Below are 16,587 nucleotides of genomic sequence, written 5' to 3'. Positions count from 1 at the left end.
TCTTTGGCAGGATGTCTGCTGGCCAAAGTCCAGCCTTGTTGAAGGGTTTCAGAACTCAAGTAAGGTTCCCTTTCTTTTTCTTCGGGAACCAAATGAATAATGTGTTTTCTTGAAGTGGGATTGTCCCATCTAGTGCTGCTCCCAGCTGATCTTACCCACCCTCCCTTTCTGCACAAGCCATCCCACTTTGCATCCTTTGCAGCTGCTTCTCTGCCAGTTCCCTTACAGGCACCCCGTGCATCTGGAGTACCAGCAGCCCTCACCCAGACAGAGCCACTGCCCCTCTCCAGCGTGGCACAGAAAGCAGCACTAAATGAGGCTGAGAGAAAAACTCCAAGGCAGACCCCCACATTTACACATAGCCCCAACTCCAGCAACTCCTGCACGGTTGTTGGTGCTGTCCAGCAGCCTAACAGAGCTGAAAACAACCTGGCATAGTCTGAGTGTCTGACACCAAAGATACTCCTCCAGGTCCCCCAGAGCAAAGCTTTCTCCCCCAAACATGGTTCTCACTAAGTATGGATATACCATTTTAAGCATAAACAAGACATGACACCTTTCTGGAAGAACAAGAGTTCATTATTTATTAATTATGAGGTGGGAAGGATATTTGTCCACATTGTGAATGCCATGGATTTCAGGCTGTGAAAGTGATCCATGCAGTGATATCACTGCTAGAACAGGAGGTGTCTGTGACCTCATCTTTCACCTCCCAAGCCCTCAGCCTGCACTGTTTGCTGGAGCAGATCAGGTGAGTTTGCTCACGGGGTCCTGCTGCCTGCTCTGAGCTCTGAGGTGCATGCAGTTGCAAGTGGGAGTGCACAGCTCTCAAACATGCTGACAAACTAAACTTAATTCCTCAGGAACTGCAGAAAATATAGAAGTCTGGGGGTTTGAATTGGGTTTGGCCCTCAAATTTCTGTGCTAGGATGTTAGGAAAGCTTTGTGCATGGTAGCTACTATTTCTCGATCAGGTGAAGAAGTGGAACCATGTGAAAGGGCAAAACATAATGGTCACCACAGAACAGATTTGCCTGCCTTAACTTTCAATCCAGATGCTGCAGTCATGGAGCAGCCAGTAACAATGCCTTTTAACAAAATGCATGTGAAGATTATTACCTGTTTGTGTAGAAATGTGCTTGATTCCCGGAACTGTTGAGCAAATCGGTAATGTAAAAACAACAGCAGTTTAATGTGGGTGTTAAAATTGTAGCTGCAGAATCAAACAAAAGAAACAAACTGCTGTAGATGAAGGGTAGTTAACTAGCTCTGCAATACCTTAAGGCAAAAATATTTGTCTATGGAACGTGAACTTCTTTCTACTCTTCTGAGAGAACCTAAACATAGATCCTAAACCCAGAAACCATCTGCAGCACTAAACCCACAGTACTGTAGCTGTAAGTAGGATTTGTGTTCTGTTTTGAGCAGGGAAGGTTGAGATCCTTCCTTTGCTGTGAACACCTGACTATTTCAGGCCTGATTCAGTTTGTTGGTACCATTCTGCTATTTTGGGTCATTGTTGCATCCCCACTGTTTATCAGTACATGGTTCTCACCATAGGTTTTTATCTTTATTGGTATCACTCAGCAGGGGAGAAAGGCCATACAGGGCTTCAAGTTGAAAAGGATCTGAAAAACTGTAAAATTACAGTCAGGGTGGAGATTGACTGTAGGGACACTGAGAGATGGAATAAAGCCCTATGATACAACTTCACTTCTTCCAAAAGAAGAAAGGGAGCTAGAAGGGTCTGAGTGCTGCCTAGCTGGCTGGTGGAGGCCCAGGAAGAGGGTTTGCTGTAAAATGGGGCTTTGGGAGACCTGGAAAAAGAAACCCTTGAGAAAGAAGTCAGTGTATTAGGCAGGTGGAAGAGGGTAGTTAAGGAGAAATTGCTTGCACACCAAGCTATCCTCAAACAGATAAAAGACAATTTTAGGCAAGATGAGTTTGGATTTTTACATTTCAATAAGTCTTTGAATTAATTATCACAGCAGTTGCTAGTAAGCGTTCATTACACTTGTGGCAAAAGCTGAAGAGTGACCAGGGACTCCATGCCTTGCTTGAGCTCTTCCTAACAGCAACTCCGTTCTAATATATATCTCCCTGCCTTTTGAAATTGGGCAAAAGAGACAGAACGAGCAATATTGCTGGAAGTTAAACCAATACTGGCAATCAGACTACCACCACCAACAGCCCCAAAAGCAGCAGAGGCCAAAAGAGGAAGACCAACCACAGGAATACCAGCCGCAACCGCAAGACTGACAAATCCTACCCCAGCTGTCAATACAGAAGAAATGGAATTGATATTTTGAAGTGCTGCCTTGGCCTGTAAAGGGAAAGTAAAACAGAGGTTAGAGACATTATAAGCACTTATATTTACCCCCAGACATGATAACTGAGAACAGGCAAAGATAATCAGGGTAATTGAATCTGGGTCAGACCAGCCCCATTATCAGAAGGGGCAGCAGCCAGGTTTGTCCCCCCAGGAGGTGGCACTCAGGGAGAGGGCACTGCCAGGGTGCAGCCAGAGCACAGGGACCCTGCAGGGGCAGGGGCTCTGGGGAGGCAGCGCTGCTTTGGAGCCCACGCCTGGCACTGGGCTGTGCCCTGCAGTCTGCAGGCTGTGTCCCAGTGCCCGGCTCACAGCCAGCAGCCAGGAGCTGCTCTGGGAGGCGCCCAGGGCTCACCCCTGGTACTCACCTGCTCAGAGACCCCATCTCCATAGCGCAGCATGGTCACAAAGTGCTCACAGTTCTTGAGGAACAAACGATATGGCAGCTCCTTGTCAATATATGGCTCAGCACGCCGGATGATCTCCTCCATGGGGAAAGGAGTGCGGTAACAATCATACTTGTTGTTGACACACCATGTATCATTTCCGGCCACCATGTCCAGCTCCTCCTTACTCACTACGGCTCTTCTGAGAAATACAGATCCACTGCTGGATGACGTGGATGTGTCTCCTTGAACTGGGGAAGGTAGGGAAGAGATAAGGTACATAGGCAGACCCTCTCTGCCGCTCCCCAAAACCAGAGATGGCTTTTAGACAGCTCCTGAAAAGCTCATCTACACGCTAAGAGTCCACAAGGAACAGCCTATGGAGGTAGAACGGGCTCCTGGAGCACCACAACACCCCCTCTGCACCCCCAGGCAGCACCAGCCTTACCATTTGTCACATGGATGACATGTCCTTTCCCCAAGTAGAGGGCCCAGTGCTCATAAGATCCTCGTTTGATCTCGATCAGATCCCCAGGGTTGGGGACGTCCTTGTCTTCCGCCCTATCAAGAACGTGCATTTCTCCACATAACAAAGCTCTCAGCTGGAAAACACACAGTCAACATTCAGAAATAAATTTAGTTTACTTTTTGAGAAAGTTAGGGTTAAAACCAGTTTTTCCATAGAAAGAGCCAGTAGAACATGGCTGATAATAGCAGGATAGTAGAAGGCCTGCACCAGTCCTCAGCAAAGCACTGAAGCGGACATGGCAATATAAGGAAAGCAAAATTTTGCTTTCCAGTGCTGGCAGACGATCGCAAAACTCATCACAGACAAAAAGTAAAAGCACATGTGACAAACAGGACAATGTTTCTGAGAATCACCTAGAATGATGATATGCATCACTTGGGATTTCTTAGTGGCATGGCAGGGAGAAGCAAGGCCAGAAAGCTGAACTTGCACACAAAGTTATATTCATAGAAAAGAAGATTCTAGGCAGGATGAGCTTGAGTTTTTACATTTTATTAAAGCTTTCATTTTATACTTTCTATAAGGGTGGCAAGAGCAGGGCAGAGACTCCTTGCAGCCAGAGAATCTCTGGTTTTCTCTGAGCTTTTCCTGATGGCCCATCAGTGCTCTCTTTCTCGCTGGACTTCAGCCCCAGCAAGCTCACCCACACAGTGAAGGCAACAGCACAGATCCTACTGCAAGCATGCAAACAATTGCTCTCTTGGCAGGTAAAGGGAAAGTAAAACTGAGGCTGGAAACACAAATAGCACTTTCATTTAGGCCCAGGCATGGTAATGGAGAATAGGCAGGGATAATCAGAACAGTATATCAGTGAGAGCCATGTGCCCCATTATCAGAAGGGGCAGCAGCCAGGTTTGTCCCCCCAGGAGGTGGCACTCAGGGAGAGGGCACTGCCAGGGTGCAGCCAGAGCACAGGGACCCTGCAGGGGCAGGGGCTCTGGGGAGGCAGCGCTGCTTTGGAGCCCACGCCTGGCACTGGGCTGTGCCCTGCAGGCTGCAGGCTGTGTCCCAGTGCCCGGCTCACAGCCAGCAGCCAGGAGCTGCTCTGGGAGGCGCCCAGGTCTCACCCCTGGCACTCACCTCGCCACCATAGCGGAGATTTGTCACAAACTCCTCAGAGCATCTACCAAGCACATCATGTGTCACATCCTTGCCAATGCAACACTCAGCACGCCAGATGATCTCCTCCACAGGCAGAGGCGTGCAGAAATCATCACACTTGTTGTTGACAGCCCAGTCATTTCTGGCCACCTTCAGGAGTTCCTTTTGAACTCTGGCCTTTGTGTGGACTGTTGACCCACTGCTGGCTAACAGGGTTGTGGCTTCTTTATCTGGGGAAGGCAGGGAGGAGATAAGATACATAGGCAGACCTTCCCTACCCCCGCAAAATCTCAGATGGCTTTTAGACTGCTCCTGGAGAGCTCATCTACACCACAGGGTCCACATGGAGCTGCCTGTGGAGGTAGAACGGGCTCCTGGAGCATCACAACACCCACTCTGCACCCTGCCAGGCAGCACCAGCCTTACCTACAGGTGTGAAATTGATGACATATCCATCCCCCAAGTAGAGGGCCCAGTGCTCATAAGATCCTTGTTTGATCTCGATCATATCTCCAGGGTTGGGGGAGTCCTGTTTTTCTGTCATGTCAAGAATTTGCAATTCACTACCTACAGAAGCCCTCAGCTGGAAAACACACAGTAAACACTCAGCAATAAATTTAGTTTACTTTTTGAGAAAGTTAGGGTTAAAACCAGTTTTTCCATAGACCATGCCAGTAGGGTGTTACCGATAAAACAAGGATGATAGAAGGGCTGCACCAGTCCTCAGCAAAGCACTGAAGGGGACATGGCAATATAAGGAAAGCAAAATTTTGCTTTCCAGTGCTGGCAGACTACCACAAAACTCATCACAGACAAAAAGTAAAAGCACATGTGACAAACAGGACAATGTTTCTGAGAATCACCTAGAATGATGATATGCATCACTTGGGATTTCTTAGTGGCATGGCAGGGAGAAGCAAGGCCAGAAAGCTGAACTTGCACACAAAGTTATATTCATAGAAAAGAAGATTCTAGGCAGGATGAGCTTGAGTTTTTACATTTTATTAAAGCTTTCATTTTATACTTTCTATAAGGGTGGCAAGAGCAGGGCAGAGACTCCTTGCAGCCAGAGAATCTCTGGTTTTCTCTGAGCTTTTCCTGATGGCCCATCAGTGCTCTCTTTCTCGCTGGACTTCAGCCCCAGCAAGCTCACCCACACAGTGAAGGCAACAGCACAGATCCTACTGCAAGCATGCAAACAATTGCTATCTTGGCAGGTAAAGGGAAAGTAAAACTGAGGCTGGAAACACGAATAGCACTTTCATTTAGCCCCAGGAATGGTAATGGAGAATAGGCAGGGATAATCAGAACAGTAAATCAGCAAGAGCCATGTGCCCCATTATCAGAAGGGGCAGCAGCCAGGTTTGTCCCCCCAGGAGGTGGCACTCAGGGAGAGGGCACTGCCAGGGTGCAGCCAGAGCACAGGGACCCTGCAGGGGCAGGGGCTCTGGGGAGGCAGCGCTGCTTTGGAGCCCACGCCTGGCACTGGGCTGTGCCCTGCAGGCTGCAGGCTGTGTCCCAGTGCCCGGCTCACAGCCAGCACCCAGGAGCTGCTCTGGGAGGCACCCAGGGCTCACCCCTGGCACTCACCTGGTCTGAGACTCCTTCTCCATAGCGGAGTTTTTTCACAAAGCGCTCACAGTTGCTACCAAACCCACGATATGTGAAATCCTTGTTAATATAATCTTTAGCACGACAAATGATCTCCTCCTCTGGTAGAGGACGGTGGTACTGATCAGACTCGTTATTGACACACCATGTATTCTTTTGCACCACCTCCTCCAGGCGCTGCTTTATCACCTTTCTGATGAATACTGGCACAGTGTGGATTCCCACATTAATGAGTTGTTTTCCTGTAAATAGAAGGGAAGAGATAAAACAAGCAGACAGACCCTCTCTGGCCTCTGCAAGACCTCAGATGGGTTTCCCCTGCTCCTGCAAAGGACAGCAGCACACAGAGGGCTCACCAGCAGTCCATGGAGAGAGACAGGGCTCTGGGAGCACCCGAGAAGGGCCCTGCACCTTCCAAGTCTGCAATACCCTTACCGGAAGGTGTCAGATTGATGACATATCCATTCCCCATGTACAGGGCCCAGTGCTTATGACGTGGCCGGTCGATCTCGATCAGGTCCCCGGGCTGGGGTTTGCAATTCTTCTGTCCCATGGCGGGCTGGCGCAGTGAGGCGGTGCAGGCGCAGCCGGGCTGGCTGAGCGCAGGGCAGAGCGCAGCGGGCAGGCGAGGGCTGTGCAGGGGCAGCTGGCGGGAGCGCAGGCACGGAGGGTGTCAGCGGCGGGCGCCGAGGGCAGCGGCTGCCGGAGCGGGGCCGGGCCGGGCCGGAGCCGGCTCGGGGCCGCTGCCGCCCGCCGGCGCAGGGCGAGGCAGCGAAGGGCGCCGCTCGCAGGCAGCGCATCCGCCCGGGGCCGGGCCGGGCCGGGCGGGCGTCCGGCTGCTGCCGCCGTGCCCGGCTGCCCCCGCCCGCCCGCCCGCCGTGCCCGCGCTCCCCTCCCGGCCGCGCTCCGCTCGGGGCTCCGCCGGCGCCGGGCCGGGCCCGCTCCGCTGCCGGGACGCGGCTCCCCGGGGCTGCCCGCGCTGCCCGGCCGGGCCCGGGCCCTGCGGCACCTGCGGCCGCCCGGCAGAGCCTGCAGGGGCCGCGTCCTGCTGGGAACGCCCGCTCGCATCCCCCGAGCCCCGCTCACCTCAGCACCTGTCCCGCTGCTGCCGTGGCCGCGCTCCCGGCCCGCTACTCCCAGTATAAATAGTTTTTTTCGAGGAAATTGCACTATCGCTGCCGGTCACTGCCCTTCCTGGCCCGGCAGCTGCACGTCCAGCACCACCCATCCCGTGCAGCGGGAGGGCTCCGCTCCTCAGGGTAGGTGCCGCTGCTGCCATGCTCTCTCGCGGCCCGCTGCTCCCATTATAAACTCATGGCAGAAGAAATTGCGTGAATCCTGCCGGGCTCACTGCTAGCACTGCTCCGGAGCCGGCCCGTTCCATCACACTCGACCCCCACCCCAAAGAGGTCTTGGTGCCAAGGAACTCCTGTTGATTGGAAAATCTCATCTTGTACCTGAGGAAGCCGAGCTGCCGCCTCATTGCAGTGAGCCTCTGTCCCCAGATGATCCTCCTGTCCAGTGATGGGCAACAGCACTATCCCTGTCATTCCACAGGACACCTCCTGGCAGAACAACCACCCCTGGACGCTGATTAAAACCTGCATTGGGTACTGTGAAAAATACATTCACTCTCTTGTGAAAAGTTAAAAGTTTTATAAAGGACATCAGGAGACAAGGACCATACAGCAAAGGTTATTATGGCCCGGTGCATCTTGGCACTCAGCCAAGAGCACATTGTCTTCTTTGGGGATATCCCTTAAATACCTTTGCTCCTTACATCTGCCTGTTGCATATTTATAGACCTTTATACATATCCATAAACTAGTTTACATTTTCCATAAAATATTTTACATGGCCCCTCCTTGGGTCCTCTTTATTAGAGTGTGCATATTTCTTGGCTGTGGTTTTGGCTCCTTCTCTTTATCATTTCCATTTTAGGCTTCAGACTGTGAGTGTTGATAGCTGGCTTATCTGTACCAAGTGTCCTCATCCTATGTTAATTGGATTTTATCTCATCCAAGCAGGCATTTTAACACCCACATAGCTATTTCACTAATATGTCTAAGCTTAATTAACAAGAGAAATAAAAACTATATCTTTATAACAAAGTTATTTTGACATCACACATATAAAATCCAGTTTAATATTTACAAAAAACCAATATTATAATATGTATCTATAACAGGTACCTGTCAAACAGTTGATGCCACAAATGGCAGAGGATGCTGCAGAGGGATTTGAAATGGCCCCATACAAATGCACAAGACTGTGCAGCAAAAGCCCGGATTAGTGTGGAGGCCCTGGAGGGGCTTCTCTTAAGGTACACCCCATTGGCTCCTTCCCCTGTTCCTATGCCTGAACATAGGTATTCCTGAGGCTCTCCCTCCCTTTTCCCTGATTGGGCCTCACCTTGATACTGCCTGGAGACCAAGGTCAGCCAGGAGTCCCCTGGGGGAGGGAGTGGGACCTTGGGGGGTGTGGGTCTGAGAGCAGAACATCTCCCTGCGTGGCTGAATTAAACATCTATGGATATTATGCAAAAGCCTTTTTTGCTTCTTTACCCTGGACTTTACTAGCAGCAATTCAGGCTGCAACAAAAGGTGCCCTAAACGTGGGGCCTCCAGATTAGTCTGAGACCTCTTCTCCTGGAAAACATCTGCGCTAGACCACCTCAAGAGTTTTCTTACCCCAGTGTGGTGACTTTGAAAATTTAGTTCCTTCCTCCTTGTACTCTCAGGTGTTGGGAAGAGACTGGGCTAAGATGGAGACAACACTCACCCATGCGCAGCAAGAAGTTTACCTCTACCTTAAAAAGTCCTTTCTTCGAGAAAATTTTTGCTTTTCAGAGGAGGAGTTGAAGTATTTTGTACAGTGGTTATTTAAGCATTTTCCTTATATTTCCCGGAACTTAGTCCTAACCGATGAATTCTTGGAAGTACTTTGGGAAAGGTCAAAAACTAACACAGAATTCCGTCCTTTATTTAGTATGATGATGAAATGCGTTGTGAATCTTGAGGATGAACACCAGCTAAAAACCCCTCCTCCGCGTTCCTCTCTTTGTCCCCCTGCATCCCCTCCCTTGTCGCAAGGTAAGACTCCCCCAGGTTCTGTACTCCTGCTGCCCAAGATGCTGGAGACCGCATGGCAGGGGCCGTGGGGTCTCCCCTTCCGCGCTCTGCTCCCCGCGCCTCCTCCCACGGACGTGTTCACCCCGATTGCTGTAGCACCGTGAGACGCGCTAGGGATGGTAATATTGAGCCGTATCCCCTCGCACAGGGCTGCGCCGCTCCGTGCTCCGTGGCTCTCCCCGCGGAAAGCCGCGGCCGCCCCGCCGGCGCTCAGCAAGGCCAGGGCGAGCCGGCCGCTGCTCGCTGTCCAGCGCTCCTTCGGGCCGAGGGCGGGCGAGGGAACCGGCGGGCCCGGGGCGCCGCTCTCACAGGGCGGGCGGACAGCCCCGCCGGGGGATGGCTCAGAACCGCAGCCCTGGCAGCGAAACCGCCCTCCCCGCCCACCGTCACCGCTCTGAGAGCCCCGCACCGGCAATGCCCGCGGACACCAGCTGAGACAGACCCCGGGAGGCGGCCGAGCCTGAGCGCCGGAGCGGAACGCACTTCGCTCGGCAGCACACCAGCAACGCGTCCGGCAACACCAACACCAACCCACTGGCACAGGTAAAAAAGTCCTTGCCATGAACGTTTTGGGGACAGTAAGATGGTTCAATGTGAAAAACAAATACGGTCTCATAACTCGGAATGATAACAAAGAAGATGTGTTTGTTCATCAGACTGCTATAAAAAGGAATAATCCCAAGAAACACCTCCAGAGTCTGGGAGATGGAGAAATTGTGGAATTTAATATAATACAAGGAAGAAAAGGCCCCCAAGAAGCCGATGTGACAGGACCTGGTGGAGTTCCAGTGCAAGGTAGCAAACATGCACCAGACTACAAACCTTCAAAATATTATCCACACCATAGAAGTCCTCCACACACCTACCAAAGAAATAGAACCCCAAACCAACAACCATCAAGCCCCAGCAACAGCCTAAAAGCAAGAAGAGCACAGAACACAGGTGAGCTGTCCTGAATCCAAAAGCCCATGTCAATAATGAAAGAACCTTTCAGTCCGGTAAGTCCCACTTCTTCTAATACCCTTCCCCAATTCCTGTGGCCTTCCTGCCCCCCTCTCTCTTTCCCTTTTCCGTTCCATTGTCCTATTACCTCTATTTTATGTTCCCACAAATTCCTACCACACTTTCCCCTCTCCCATGGTCTCCCTCCACTAATCCCTGTCCCCAGAGTTCCTTTGTAATACCAGAGGGAGTATAATTAGGAGGGAAAGAAAGGAAAGTTTCCCTAAAGTAACCATTTTTTCTTAAAGTAATGATTTCTATTTGGAGTTTCCAACAGGCACACCACCACCTACACTGCCTTGTGCAGAGTCTATCACAGCTGACCATTTTACCACAGGAGACAGAGAAACAGCCCCTGCTGAAGAAATCTTCTCCTGACTCAGTTTCCTGAAGAACTGTGCTAAGAAAACCCCACATCTATCCTGCCAGCTCTAAGACACTCCAAAAAAATCTGTTTGGACATTGGGGACTCGGAACTATTTGCATTTTGAAAATTGTCTTACAGGTGCTTTTGAATGTGTTTGCCATTTTGAGTTAATTCAGTTGTTCCTTCAGAAAAGCTTTCTTAATAATACAAAAAACGGGGAGTTGTGGAGGCCCTGGAGGGGCTTCTGCTATGTTACACCCCATTGGCTCCTTCCCCTGTTCCGATGCCTGAACATAGGTGTTCCTGAGGCTCTCCCTCCCTTTTCCCTGCTTGGGCCTCACCTTGATACTGCCCAGAGAGCAAGGTCAGTCAGGAGGCCCCTGGGGAGAGAGTGGGACCTTGGGGGGTGCGGGTCTGAGAGTAGAACATCTCCCTGCGTGGCTGAATTAAACATCTATGGATATTATGCAAAAGCCTTTTTTGTTTCTTCACCCCAGACTTTACTAGCAGCAATTTAGTCTGCAACAGATTAGATTTATGTGAACCCACCTGCAAACACAATAAAGAGAGTGACTGAGACCCTACAGCCAGGCTCTGAGCTGCATGATGCTGCAGATTCAGCCCAAGTTTCCATCTTCTGATGTGAACCAGATTCACATGGCTGACATCCCTACAAAAGCCCCTCCATTTAGGGAGGGGCTGCACCCGTCCTGGCTGTGCCTCAGAGCACATACATTGAAATTTTTTTCAACTTTTGCGAAAAGAACAGCTTTGACTGTACTCATGGACAGCTGTAAAACCACCTAACTGGTACAGCTGCAAAAAGTTTTGATTGCATTGCCAGTGATCCAAGAATGAGTTTCAGTTTCAGTTTGGCTATATCATGTTTTCCTGTTTTGAAACTAAAAAAATATTGGGAAGGATGTAATAACAAAGGAGAGCAGAAAAACAACAGGAATTCTTGTCTTGATTATTTCAAGCATTGAAAAACTAATGTTTAAAAAAAGCAAAGAACAACTATTTTTTTTTTTTAGGCCACAATTTTTTCACAGCAACTCTTCTGATTCCCTCCCTGATGGGGCTGCCAGGGAAGTGACTGAGCGAGTGGCACCCAGTGCTTTGCAGCTGGCTGGGATTAAACCTGGACAATCTGTTCGGAGCACACCAAACCAGCCAGGCTCTCACACACGGCTCTTCAGCTCTCACCTGTCCCTGCAGGCCAGGCAGTTGCCATAACAAAAGCAGCACAGACTCTGTGTCTCACAGGTGGGATGCAGCTCACCTGCTTCCAAACACTCAAGGCAGATGCTCCAGGTAAAGGACAATCAAGCACACTTAGCCTGAAGAATTTTCTTCCAAGACCATGCACGCAGCAGCTTTGTGACAAGGAAATGCTGTGGCTCAGTGCATTGGGAGATGAAGCACAGGTGCTGCACAGCTCATTCTGCACATCCCTCAGCCCCAGCACTGCAGGGACCCTGGCTTTGCCTTCCTGTTGGCTGGGGGAAGATTGATCTGGTGCTTTAGAATGATTATGAACACTTTGGAATAAACATCTGGTCACTACAGTGACAATGCCCACAACTCTGAGGGTCAATGTCACCTTGATGCCTTATTAATTCTTTAATCACCTCAGTGTTTTGGCAGCTCAAAGAGCAGAATACTGGAAGGAGATGAATATGGGTTGAAAAGGGATCATAAAAATCACCTGGCAGGCTTGTTCTGGTCCAAGGTCAACAATCACTGCACATACGGTGGTGAAGTGGGAAAGTCTGAAGGCACAGTCGAAGAAAAGCTGATTGAGAGAAAGACCTGGGTTTTTTCTGTCAGACCTCCCCACACTGGGGCTCTGCTGCTGCTGCCTAAGAGTCAGATGAGCCAGGGAAAGGAACGCTTTGCAGGCAGGGAAAAACTGAGCAAAACACCATCGCCCCAAAATCAGAATGCCCCTGTAAAACACGGATGGATACAGCCTTTAAGACCTGCCCTTGCTTCCCATCTCCCCCGCTCCCAGGAGCTGCTCAGTTTGGGCAGCACAAGCTGCCTAAGGTTTCACTACACGGCACATTCCCTGCCTGACCTTTTGCAGACCTGGCAGCCAGGGCTTTCCCACTCTTACGGGTTTAGGCTTCTAGGGGAACTTTTCCCATTGTCATGGTGAAGACCCTGGGAGTAGGAGAGGGTGACTGCGTGGAGATGGATGGCGGGTGAATGAGCCCTGTAAGGGAAGGGGCTGATGTACCTGGCACATCAACAGAGTGGTTTGGGGAGGGGAATGGGGGTTTGGCAGTTTAGTAGCTGTTGGAGCTGTCCTGCGCTCGGGGGAATCGGAGCCGTGTTGCGGTGCCGCGGGCAGGGCTGCGCTCTGTGCCGGGACTGGGCTGCGCCGTGAGCCGGCCCCGCTGTGTCTGTGTCCGTGTGCCGGTGTCTGTGTGCCGGTGTCCGTGTGTCGGTGTCCGTGTGTCCGTGTGTCGGTGTACGTGTGCCGGTGTCTGTGTGTCAGTGTCTGTGTGTCGGTGTCTGTGTGCGGTTCAGCACCGCGCTGTGGCGGTGGCTGTTCGGTGTACCAGTCCCACCCTGTGTGGGTGTCAGGGTCTCTGTGCCGGCCCCACCCTTTGTCGGTGTCTGTGTGCCGTCCCGCCCTGTGGCAGTGGCTGCTCGGTGTGTCGGTGACTGTGTGCCCTCCCGCCCTGTGTCGGTGTCGGTGTCCGTGTGCCGTCCCGCGCTGTGGCGGCGGCTACTCGCTGTGTCGCTGAGTCGCTGTGTCGCTGTGTCGCTGTGCCGCTGTGCCGCTGTGTCGCTGTTCCGCTCCCCGCCCGTGCCGCCGCTGCCGCTCCCTCGCGGGTTCCCCGCGGCTCCCCCGGCCCCGCAGCCCCGGCACAGCCGCCCCGCAGGGACAGCGGCGCCCCGCGGGTTGCGGCTCCGCGGGTGGAGCTCTTGACCGCGCTGGGTTGAAATTTTTCTAGTGAAAAACTGATCCATCTTCCCTTATTTCTGCCTGCCAGTCCCGTACTTTCGAAGTCATAATCCCGTGGAGGAGGGGTCTTCTTTCTCTTCCAGGAAGGTCCCCGTCATTTTAGCAGACTTCTATCTTTTGTACCAGAACGCAAACACACCAAGATTCAGCCGGTAAAACCTCAGCAGTCCTTTTTATTGCAGTGATACACAAAATGAGCCTCGATGAGCTAGATGATCAAATCAGGAAGAAAAGTCTGCAGCAGCGCTCAGCAAAGCACTCGAGGGGAGGTGTGTGGGATGGGGAAGGAATGGATAACTTGCTTGCAATTTCTCCCAGATTACCACAAAAACCATCACACACAATAAAATAAAAACTCATGGTCCAAGCAGGCTTGAGCTGCTGAGGATCACCTTGAATGGTGACAATCTGGAATTGCTATCCCTTACTGGGATGGCAGGGAGAAACAAGGCTGAATTTTTAAACTTGCAAACAAAGCTATACTCAAATAGATAAATAAGAATTTCAGGGAAATATGAGTGCAGATTTCAGGCATTTTATGAAGGCTTATTTAATGTTTACAGCAAGGGTGGCATAGTTGCTAAGAAGCCTTGATGGTGTTTTGCCCTGTTTTTTGTAGTTTTTCTAAGCCTTCTGATATTTACCTTCTTGTAATGAACTTTGTCTAGCACTTTTTGCCAATAACTTATTAATCTGCATTCTTTCATGGAGGAGGAGAAATTTGACAGACTGTTGGTTTGTCCAGTGTCATTGGAATGTCACTTTTGGAAATTTATAAAAGTCGGAGTCAGAAATTAAACATCCTCTTTTTTACCTTGGAGAGTTGTGTGTACGCGTCGTTTTATTTCGTGTCCCATAGCGACAATGGAGTGTGTAGCAAAAGCTGAGCTGTGACCACTGTGGCCAGGAGCTCTCCCTGCCTTGCTCTGAGCTCTTCCTGGCAGCCCATCAGTGGTATGACCGCTCGGATTTGGCCCCGGAAAACGCCATCCGAACAACACCAGAAACACCAGCAACAGCAGCAGCACCAACAGCAGTAATAGCACCAACAACAGGAAAAATAATTGCAAGGGGAGCCAATCCTAGAGTTGCAACACCACCAAAAGCTGCTTTTCTGGCCTATAAAAGGGAAAGCAAAACACAGGCTGGAAACATCATGACCACTTATATTTACACACCAACACTGACCCCCTCAAAATGATAATATAGAAAAGGCAGGGAAAATGGGGGTTAATAAATCAGCAGGAGCCATGTGCCCCATTATCAGAAGGGGCAGCAGCCAGGTTTGTCCCCCCAGGAGGTGGCACTCAGGGAGAGGGCACTGCCAGGGTGCAGCCAGAGCACAGGGACCCTGCAGGGCCAGGGGCTCTGGGGAGGCAGCGCTGCTTTGGAGCCCACGCCTGGCACTGGGCTGTGCCCTGCAGGCTGCAGGCTGTGTCCCAGTGCCCGGCTCACAGCCAGCACCCAGGAGCTGCTCTGGGAGGCACCCAGGGCTCACCCCTGGCACTCACCTGGCGAGAGACTCCTTTTCCATAGCGGAGCTCGGTCACAAAGTGCTCACAGTTGTCAGTAAGCGCATTATATGGCACCTCCCTGTCAATCCATTGCTCAGCATCATGGATGATCTCCTTCACGGGCCGAGGAGTGCGTCTGCGGTCATACTTGTTGTTGACACGCCATCTGTTTTTTCCCACCACTTCCTTCAAGCGCTGCTTCTTCACCTTGGCTGTTGTGGCACCTATTGAAGAGCTGCTAAGCCAAAGGGATGAGGATTCGTCATCTGCGGAAGCAAAGGGGGATATAAAGCAGTCAGGCAGACCGACGCTGGCCCCTCCAGGACCTCACATGGGTTTCCTCTGCTCCTGGAAAAGACAGCTACACACAGACTCCACCATCCATAGCCCATGGAGAGAGACAGGGCTCCTGGGGCATCCCAACACCCATTTTGCACCTCGCCAGGCTGCAACAGCCTTACCTACAGATGTGAGGTGGATGACATATCCATCTCCCACGTAGAGGGCCCAGTGCTGGTAAAATGGTCGGAATATCTCGATCAGGTCCCCGGGCTGGGGTTTGCAATTCTTCTGTCCCATGGCGGGCTGGCGCAGTGAGGCGGTGCAGGCGCAGCCGGGCTGGCTGAGCGCAGGGCAGAGCGCAGCGGGCAGGCGAGGGCTGTGCAGGGGCAGCTGGCGGGAGCGCAGGCACGGAGGGTGTCAGCGGCGGGCGCCGAGGGCAGCGGCTGCCGGAGCGGGGCCGGGCCGGGCCGGAGCCGGCTCGGGGCCGCTGCCGCCCGCCGGCGCAGGGCGAGGCAGCGAAGGGCGCCGCTCGCAGGCAGCGCATCCGCCCGGGGCCGGGCCGGGCCGGGCGGGCGTCCGGCTGCTGCCGCCGTGCCCGGCTGCCCCCGCCCGCCCGCCCGCCGTGCCCGCGCTCCCCTCCCGGCCGCGCTCCGCTCGGGGCTCCGCCGGCGCCGGGCCGGGCCCGCTCCGCTGCCGGGACGCGGCTCCCCGGGGCTGCCCGCGCTGTCCGGCCGGGCCCGGGCCCTGCGGCACCTGCGGCCGCCCGGCAGAGCCTGCAGGGGCCGCGTCCTGCTGGGAACGCCCGCTCGCATCCCCCGAGCCCCGCTCACCTCAGCACCTGTCCCGCTGCTGCCGCGGCCGCGCTTCCGGACCGCTACTCCCAGTAAAAATAGGTTTTTTTAGAGGAAATTGCCTTATCGCTCTGAGGTCACTGCCCTTCCTGGCCCCGCAGCTGCACGTCTGGCACCACCCATCCCGTGCAGCGGCAAGGCTCCTCTCCCTAGTGTAGTGCCAAATACAGCCGTCCATTTGAAAATGTCATCTTGGTACTGAGGAAGTGTGGCCCCCACCTCATTATGGGTTGGCTCTATCCCTAAGTTATCCTTCCATCCAGTGATGGGACAGCCCTGACCCTGCACTCTGTCACTCTGCTGGATGTGGTTTCCTGCAGAACAACAACCACGGGATCATGATTAAAACCTGCCTTGGATACCAGTCTATCAGCTGCAACCAAAAATGGCAGAGCATGCTTCAGAGGGATCCCAAATGGCCTCAGGTAAACACCAAAGATTTTGCAGCAAAAAGCTGATGGATTAGATTTATGTTAAGCACCCCCCCACACACACACAGACAAGGGG

General features: G+C 52.4%; 2 protein-coding genes across 2 annotated transcripts; both read right to left on the bottom strand.

Moving 5' to 3' along the window:
- Window positions 1-605: 605 nt before the first annotated feature.
- Window positions 606-7,076, bottom strand: LOC131087536 (uncharacterized). Its single transcript, XM_058031277.1, has 8 exons — window positions 7,043-7,076; window positions 6,392-6,602; window positions 5,936-6,198; window positions 4,772-4,928; window positions 4,325-4,575; window positions 3,164-3,317; window positions 2,698-2,966; window positions 606-2,323 (listed from the first exon to the last, which is right to left on the bottom strand). The coding sequence occupies exons 2-8, from the start codon at window positions 6,507-6,509 to the stop codon at window positions 2,069-2,071; spliced, it is 1,467 nt and encodes a 488-aa protein (XP_057887260.1). The 5' UTR covers window positions 6,510-6,602; window positions 7,043-7,076; the 3' UTR covers window positions 606-2,068.
- A 6,512-nt stretch (window positions 7,077-13,588) lies between these two features.
- On the bottom strand, window positions 13,589-16,099 carry LOC131087537 (phospholipase A and acyltransferase 1-like). Its single transcript, XM_058031279.1, has 4 exons — window positions 16,060-16,099; window positions 15,409-15,619; window positions 14,945-15,213; window positions 13,589-14,552 (listed from the first exon to the last, which is right to left on the bottom strand). Exons 2-4 carry the CDS (start codon window positions 15,524-15,526, stop codon window positions 14,382-14,384), a joined length of 558 nt encoding a protein of 185 aa, XP_057887262.1. The 5' UTR covers window positions 15,527-15,619; window positions 16,060-16,099; the 3' UTR covers window positions 13,589-14,381.
- Window positions 16,100-16,587: the final 488 nt, after the last annotated feature.

The sequence above is a fragment of the Melospiza georgiana genome, chromosome 10, assembly GCF_028018845.1.
Source record: "Melospiza georgiana isolate bMelGeo1 chromosome 10, bMelGeo1.pri, whole genome shotgun sequence".
Classification (NCBI taxonomy): Eukaryota; Metazoa; Chordata; class Aves; order Passeriformes; family Passerellidae; genus Melospiza; species Melospiza georgiana.
This window is presented reverse-complemented; position numbering and strand designations above follow the sequence as displayed.

What these genes read in the sequence shown, in the direction of transcription:
- LOC131087536 (XM_058031277.1), bottom strand. Translation starts at nt 6,509, where the DNA reads ATGGGACAGAAGAATTGCAAACCCCAGCCCGGGGACCTGATCGAGATC. An exon ending in CATCAATCTGACACCTTCCG is followed by an intron (nt 6,199 to 6,391) that starts GTAAGGGTATTG and finishes TTCTATTTACAG; the next exon opens with GAAAACAACTCATTAATGTG. An exon ending in GAGAAGGAGTCTCAGACCAG is followed by an intron (nt 4,929 to 5,935) that starts GTGAGTGCCAGG and finishes TGTGTTTTCCAG; the next exon opens with CTGAGGGCTTCTGTAGGTAG.
- LOC131087537 (XM_058031279.1), bottom strand. Translation starts at nt 15,526, where the DNA reads ATGGGACAGAAGAATTGCAAACCCCAGCCCGGGGACCTGATCGAGATA. An exon ending in CATCCACCTCACATCTGTAG is followed by an intron (nt 15,214 to 15,408) that starts GTAAGGCTGTTG and finishes TTGCTTCCGCAG; the next exon opens with ATGACGAATCCTCATCCCTT. An exon ending in GAAAAGGAGTCTCTCGCCAG is followed by an intron (nt 14,553 to 14,944) that starts GTGAGTGCCAGG and finishes TCCCTTTTATAG; the next exon opens with GCCAGAAAAGCAGCTTTTGG.